Here is a 7689-nt window from a genome sequence, read left to right on the forward strand (position 1 = left end):
ATTCTATCTTACTTTATTTTTTGGTGGTATTGGGGATGAAACCCAGGGGCATTCTACTTCTGATCTATACCCCAGACCTATTTTATTCTTTTATTTGGAAACAGAGTCTCACTAAGTTGTGGAGGGCCTCACTAAATTTGAGGCTGGTTGTGAACCTGCTATCCTCCTGTCTCAGCCTCCCAAATGCTGGGATTACAAGCGTGCACCACCACGCCCGGCTTTATTCTTTAGTTTGAAACAGGGTCTCACTGAGGTGCAAAGGGCCTCACAAAGTAGCCAAGGCTGTCCTCAAACTGTGATCTTCCTGTCTCAGGCTCCCAAATGCTGGGATTACACACATGTGCCACCACACCCAGGGTGTGTGTGTGTGTGTGTGTGTTATTTTATTTTATTTTGTGGTACTGGGGATGGAACCCAGGAGTTTTCTACCTCCAGGCTATACTCCCAGACCTATTTTATACTTTATTTGGAAACAGGGTCTCACTAAGTTGCTGAGAGCCTCAAAGTAGCTGAGGCTGGCTTCGAACCTGTGCGATCCTCCTGTCTCAGCCTCCCAAGCACGGGCATTACAAGTGTGTGCCACCACGCCCGGCTGTGTGTGTATTTCAACACAAGGTCTGCTAAGTTGCTGAGGCTGGCCTCTAACCCAAGATCCTTCTGTCTCAGTATCCCAAACACTAGAATTTCAGGCGTGGGTGCCCGTGGGTGCCCAGCTGGGTTCAATAACACAATAACTTGAAGCTGCCCCTCAGGGGCCTCCGAGGCCACCTGGGGGGACAGTAGCTCGCAGGCAGACGCACCCAGGCCCCACCCACAGCCTCCCCAGCTGGGAACTGCAGACTGAACTGAAAAGGCCTGGTGCATGCTGGGCTCCTGGTTCTCAGCCACACCTGCCCGGCTGGGGCTGGGCCGCTCTGCCACGCCTGCCATGCAGAGCCCGCAGTCCCTCAAGGCTGCAGCCTTCCAGCTGGGTCACTGTGCACCACCCCAGGCGCGGGAGGAGCGGGTGAAGCGCAGGGACCGTGAGAACAGCCCAGGCAGGGCTGGTGAAGGCACGCGTGTTTATTGACACCTGGGCACTGACCAGGCAGCCAGGGCATCAGCCGCGGGGCAGAGCGGGCTGTGGGCAGGGAGGCGCCGCTCACTTCCAGTCCTTGAAGAATTGCTTGAAGATGGGGCTCTCCCGACCCTGGGGCAGAATCTCCACCTGCAGGAGGGCGAGAAGACGGCTCGCGAGGTTGCCACCCAGCCTCTGCCGTGCAGTCCAGGCCCGGGTGCTCCTCAAGCCAGCGGAGGAGCAAGGCCACAGGACGCAGGCCGAGAAGATGGCGCTTCCAGGACTCGCCAAGGCCGGCCTCGAACCTGCAACTCAGGTCTCTAAGTACCAGGATCATAGGCGAGAGCTGCCACAGCCAGCTGGCGTCAAGGACCACGGTGATGGGTGATGGGGATGGGTGCAGGACCGTGCGGCGCTAGAAAGGGCAGGAGCAGCCCGACAGCGGCGCGAGAAGGAGCCCAAGCCGGACAGCACAGGGAAGGCCTGGGGGGGCAGGGAGGAAGACGGAGCGGGCGCCGGCGCCCCTCACCTGAGTGTTTGCGGCGTACCGCATGCGGGAGATGAAGTCCTCCGCCACCTGCAGCGCCGCCTGCCGCTCCTTCTCGTTGGCTTTTCGCCCTGGATCACAGGAAGGAGAGATTGTTGGGGGGGGGGGGCTGGGGATGGAACCCAGGGGCATTCTTCCTCTGAGCTACGCCCCCAGCCCTAGTTTTTTTTTATTTTTTTGGTGGTGCTGGGGTTGGAACTCAGGGGCTTTTCTACCTTCAGGCTACACTCCCAGCCCTATTTTCTATTTTATTTGGAAACAGGGTCTCACTAAGTCGCTGAGAGCCTCACTAAGTAGCTGAGGCTGGCTTCGAACCTGTGCGATCCTCTTGTCTCAGCCTCCCAAGCGCGGGGATTACAAGCGTGCGTCACCGCACCCAGCTGCCCTATTTTTTCTTTATTTTGATTTTTAAAATTATTTTTTGGGGATACCAGGGATGGAACCCAGGGGCATTCTACCTTCAAGCTACACCTCCAGCCCTAATTTTTATGCTTTATATTGAAACAGGGTCTCACTGAGTTGCAAACAGCCTCACTAAGTAGCAGCTGAGGCTGTCCTCGAACCGCGATCCTCTTGTCTCAGCCTCCCAAATGCTGGGGTTACAAGTGTGCACCACCACACCCGGCTGTTTTTATTTGGAAACAGGGTCCTGCTAGGTTGATGAGACCCTCACTACTTGCTGAGGCTGTCATCAAATCTTTGAGCCTCCTGTCTCAGCCTCCCAAGTACTGGGATCACCACACCGGTTCTTGTTCTGGGGATTATAGATGCGTCTGTGGGCCTCTGGCACCCTCGATCAATGCCTGGCATGATTCCAGGGAGCCGGGTCCCTCTGCAGGAGCCTCATAGCACTCCTTAGCCCTGAGACCGTGCGGGCCACTCGCAGCCCCAGGCTCCTCGGCTGGGTTTGGAAGGCGGCTCAACGAAGTGGCTCCGAGCAGCTGCCTCAGGTACCTGTTACCTTTCCTGACCAGGAGGGCGGAGGGATGGCAACTTCTCAACCCTGCCTCGGCCCACACCTAGACTGACCCCCAATAAACACAGGCCCTGCTCCTGGGAAGCTCGGCTGAGGGCAGGGGCGCACACACACCTCTAGTCAGTGCTCAGGAGGCTGAGGCAGGAGGATCGCAGGCTCAAGGCCAGCATGCCGTCACTTAGCAAGGCTGTTTCCAAAGAAAAAACGAAAACGGCTGGGGTGTAACTCGGGTAGAATGCCCCTGGGCAGAGAGGACCGCAGGGAAAAGCAGCCCAACCCCAGGATCCTGCTCTTCTGGAATCTTCCATGGCCACAGAAAGCAGCGCAGCTTCTGTACAACAGCATTTCTTTCAGCTGATATAATCTCTTAGAAGAACAAGTTCTGCGAGCTCCCACCGCTGCATAAAGTCGTGTTTATCTAAAACTTACCTGTCACCTCCAGACGGGGATCACAGGATCAGGGCTCCCAGGACCCCCCTAAAGGCCTGGGTGGAGATGGGCTGAGACTGTTCTCAAAGTGTGGTCCCCGGAGCTGTGTACACGCCCCGGGAGCGCAGTCGCTCAGCACAGGCTCAGGCCCCACCCAGACCCAGAGATCCCAGACCCCCAGGCCCCGGGGTGTTCCACCTCCCAGCTATACCCTCAGCTCTTTTTAAATTTTATTTTGAAACAGGGTCTCACTAAATTGCCCAGAGTCTCGTTAAGTTACTGACATTAGCCTCAGAATTGTGATCTTCCTGTCTCAGCCTCCCAAGATTAGAGTCATGCAGCCGGGCGTGATGGCGCATGCTTGTAATCCCAGTACTTGGGAGGCTAAGACAGGAGGATTGCAGGTTCGAGGACAGCCTCAGAAAATATACTTTTACCAACTAGGGAGACCTTGTTTCAAAATAAAAAAGAAGACTAGGGATGTATCTCAGAGGTAGAACGCTCCTGTGTCCAATCCTAGTGTCTCACACACACACAGAAAGATTACAGGCGTGCGCCAACCAGCCTGCCCAGCGGCGTGTTCGAACAGGCCCCTGGCGATTCGGAAGCTGGCTGCAACTTCAGATCCGCAGCCTAGACCTTCGGAACGGCAGAGAGCCACCGGCCAGCTGCGCCCTGGAGTGCAGGCCGGCGGGGCCTGCGCGGCGGAGCCCACGCACCTTTCCAGATGTAGATCTTGCCACAGAGCCCGTTGTCCAGCACGAAGCAGTCGTCGGGAGCCAGCAGCTCGGACGCAAAGGGGCTGCAGTCAGCCACCTTGGTCAGGTTCATCTGCCCCGTGGCATCGGAGACCTAGGGCAGAAGGGCAGGACCAGGAGTGACCCCGCACACTGCCCCACCTCGGCCCAAGGAGTGGCCCGCCTGCCCCCGCTGCCTCCCCAGCCCCGGCCAGAGAGGGACGGAGGAACCCGGAACACAAGCCCCTCGCCCACCGCCACCCGCAGGCACTCGGTGTTGGAGAATGAACCCAGGGGCTTCTACTTCTGAGCTACACCTCCAGCCCCGTTTATGTTTTATTCATTTATTTTTTTTGGTACTGGGGATGGAACCCAGGGGCATTCTACCTCCAAGCTACACCCTCAGCCCTATTTTTTATTCTTTATTTTGAAACAGGGTCTCGCTGAGTTGCAAAGGGCCTCGCTAAGTAGCTGAGGCTGGCCGTGAACCGCGATCCTCCTGTCTCAGCCTCCCGAATATTGGAATTACAAGTGTGTGCCACCACGCCCGGCTTTAGTTTTTATTTTGCAACAAGCTCTCCTAAGTTGCTGAGGGAGGCTGGTTTCCAACCTGAGCTCCTCCTGTCTCGGACTCCCAAGTACTCTTGCAGCTGCGCTGCACCAGCTCGACCTCCCGAGCTGCCGTGTGCAGGCTTCCCAGTGCCCACCTTGTACAGCGCGGCGGCCTGGGCATTGGTCTGGTCAGCCGTGAGGTCTTCTTCGGGGTTCCCCTCCTTGAGAGCAGGCTTGGGGCCCAGAACCTGCAGAAGCCGGAGTAAATTTACTGGGATTCCTTCTGCCCCAAAAGCTTCCAAGCCATGGTACCCACCAGGGCCCCATGCCGTGCCCTGCGTGGGGGCACCAGGTACAGGCCAGGGAGCGCTGCTCCAGCCTCCCGGCTGCTCGGCTCTAGACTGTCCAGCCCGAGGGGCGCCTGAGTCTCCTGCGGCCCCCACCCTCAGGCCAACGCGCCCACCTGGGTCATCTCGGCGGGCTCCTCCCCGTCGGTGACGATCTCCACGCGGGCCTTGCCCTGCCGCTCGGCGTCCCGGATGGCCAGGGCCAGGTCCCTCGCCTTGTTCCGCTCCAGGATGTTGGACTTCCCGCCGCACCAGGCGAAGATGTTCTGGGGAAGGGGCGCCCGTCACTCACGGCCAGCGGCCGCTCCCACCCCCAGCCAGGAAGGCTCCCATCAGCACCTGCTCCTCCCTGAAGGGCTGCCCCAGAGACAGGGCCACCAGGAAGGCAGGGGCGGACTGCAGAGACCCCGGGCTGCTTTCTCAAACAGCACTTACTGCTCATCGTGTGGGTCTGGGACTGAGCCCAGGGCCATTCTGAGCTACACCCCAGCCTTTTTTTTTTTTTTTTTTTTTATTTGTGGGTCTGGGGATGGAACCCAGGGGAATTCGACCTCCAAGCTACATCCCAAGCCCTATTTTTTTTTTTTTTTTATTCTTTATTTTGGAACAGGGGCTCACTGAGTTGCAAAGGGCCTCACTAAGTAGCTGAGGCTGTCTGTGAACTGTGATCCTCCAGGTCTCAGCCTCCCGAATGCTGGGATTACAAGCGTGCGCCACCACGCCCGCTCCAGCCCTATTTTTATTTTTTATTTTGGAACAGGGTCTCACTGAGTTGCAGACGGCCCGCTAAGTAGCTGAGGCTGGCCGCGAACCTGGATCCTCCTGTCTCAGCCTCCCAAGCGCGGGGATTATAAGTGTGCGCCGCCAGGCCCAGTTTGGAATTTTACCTTTGAGCTAAGCCCAGAGCTTTTTTTTTTACTTCTGAATAGGATCTTGTTTTGGTTCTCGGCCTTTTGGCTAAGATCAAGTGTAGGAACAGGGTCTCACTAAGTTACTGCACGCTGGCCTTGAACCTGCGATCCTCCTGCCTCAGCCTCCCAAATACTGCAGTTAAGCCTGGGTACCTCCATACCCAGGTATGACTTTTCCTTTTCTTTTGTGCTGAGGACTGAACCCAGGGGCATTTTACCTCTGACCTACACTCCATTTATTTATTTACTTAATTTATTTATTTTGGTGGTACTGAGGTTCCTGGAAACCCTTCCGCCTCCGGGCTATACTCCTAGACCCATTTTTATATATTTTTTAAAATTTGGAAATAGGGTCTCTTAAGCCAGCGCGGCTAGCTTCAAACCTGCGTGATCTTCCTGTCTCCGCCTCCCAAGCGCGGGGATTACAAGCGTGTGCCACCAAGCCCGGTTATTTATTTTAATTTTTTTTTTTTTTTTTTTTTTGGCGGGTCTGGGAATGGAACCCAGAGGCATTTGACCTCTGAGCTATACCCCCTGCCAAATTTTTTATTCTTTATTTTGAAACAGGGTCTCACGGAGTTGCAGATGTCCTCGCTAAGTAGCTGAGGCTGTCCATGAACCGCGATCCTCCAGTCTTAGCCTCCCAAATGCTGGGCTTACAAGCCCGCAACATCACGCCCGGCTTTATTTTTTTATTTATTTTGCAGTACTGGGGATGGAACCCAGGGGCATTCTATCTCCGAGCTCCACCCCCAGCCCTATTTTTTATTCTTTATTTTGAAACAGGGTCTCACTGAGTTGCAAAGGGCCTCACTATGTAGCTGAGGCTGTCCTTGAACTGTGATCCTCCTGTCTCAGCCTCCCGAATGCTGGGATTATAACCGTGCACCGCCAGCCTGGCTCTTTATTTTGAAATGGGGTCTCACTAAATTTCTAAGGCTGGCCTCAAACCTGCAGTCCTCGGGTCTCAGCCTCCCATTGTACAGGGATAGCAAGCCACGCTGGCTCCCTCTTACCCCCTTAAGGGACGGCGCTCAGCCGCCGGCCACCCACCTGGCCCAAGTCCAGGATGAAGCAGTCGCCGGTGTTGAAGCTGTCCCAGCCCAGCGGCCGCTCAGTGGCCCGAATGTTCTTCCTCCCCTTCACCTGGTAGAGCTTCTGGACGGCCTGGGGGCCGGCGCCGGCAGAGGTCTTATGAAAGGCCGACTCCACGCCGCCCTCCTGCAGCCCAGAAGGCCTGGCTGAGTGGGCTGCGGCCAGCGGGGCCTCTGCACCCCGCACCCTGAGCGATGCCCGGGAAGGGGCCCCCACCGCCCTGACCTGGTACTTGAGGCCGCGCGGGAAGTAGCTCATGAAGAGGTCGGACTCGTTGCCCTGCACCTCCCGGTGCTGCACCGGCCGCTCCCGGAGCAGGCCGTCCAGGTGCACGGCCAGCACGGCACAGGCGCCCTGCTCGTCCCGGGACGACTGCCCGCCTGCGGGACGGGACGGGGGTGTCAGGGAGGCGGGGAGCCCCGGCCCCACCCGCCGGCCGCCCCTCACCTATCCACAGGTGCAGATGCGACAGCTCCTCCGGGCCGTTGTGCAGCACCAGGTAGGAGTCCCCCGAAAAGAAGACGCCGTGGTCCTCCCGCGCCACGGGCACCGGCCTCAGCTTCTCCACCCGCCAGAGGTGCAGGCCCGGCTCCTGCACCGAGGCGGGGAATGGCGAGCCACTGCGGGGAGGGAGAAGGGAGGCCATGGGGGCCAGGCGTCAGAGCTGGGGCCAAGCCCCGCGGGGAGGGGGCCCGGGGAAGCGGCCAGGAGGACGGGCGCACCTCCTACCTCTGCGGGATGGGCGTGTACATGCTGGTCCCAGATCTGGAAAGACAGAAGCCAACAGGTAACAGACGGCAAAGGCGGAAGCCCCGGCTGCAGCAGCAGGCCCAGGCCCTCCTAGGCGGACAGTCTTCATCCCAGGAGCCCCAGGCTATGCCTGCTGGTTCCATTACACAGGCAAAGAAGAAGAGGCCTGCGATCTCAGTACTTGGGAGTTGGGAGGCGGAGAAAGGAGGATTACAGGTTCAAGGCCAGCCTCAGCCACAGAACAAGATCCTCACCTATTAACAGAGACCCCGAAAGCCCGGCTTAGTG

General features: G+C 57.8%; 1 protein-coding gene across 3 annotated transcripts; it reads right to left on the bottom strand.

The window, feature by feature from the left end:
* Window positions 1-1141: 1141 nt before the first annotated feature.
* Window positions 1142-7403, bottom strand: CAPG (capping actin protein, gelsolin like; the record flags this gene model as incomplete). 3 transcript variants are annotated; one of them, XM_080711205.1, is made up of 9 exons in its annotated part: window positions 1142-1207; window positions 1587-1675; window positions 3729-3861; window positions 4454-4546; window positions 4807-4911; window positions 6610-6777; window positions 6877-7031; window positions 7099-7271; window positions 7381-7403. In XM_080711205.1, 9 exons carry the CDS (start codon window positions 7401-7403, stop codon window positions 1142-1144), a joined length of 1005 nt encoding a protein of 334 aa, XP_080567331.1. The 3 variants fall into 3 exon arrangements, with proteins under 3 accessions (XP_080567331.1, XP_080567330.1, XP_080567332.1); XM_080711204.1 differs by having other exon boundaries at window positions 4762-4911; XM_080711206.1 differs by lacking the exon at window positions 4454-4546 and having other exon boundaries at window positions 4762-4911.
* Between the last annotated feature and the right edge of the window lie 286 nt (window positions 7404-7689).

The sequence above is a fragment of the Muscardinus avellanarius genome, assembly GCF_963383645.1.
Source record: "Muscardinus avellanarius genome assembly, chromosome: 15".
Taxonomy (NCBI): Eukaryota; Metazoa; Chordata; class Mammalia; order Rodentia; family Gliridae; genus Muscardinus; species Muscardinus avellanarius.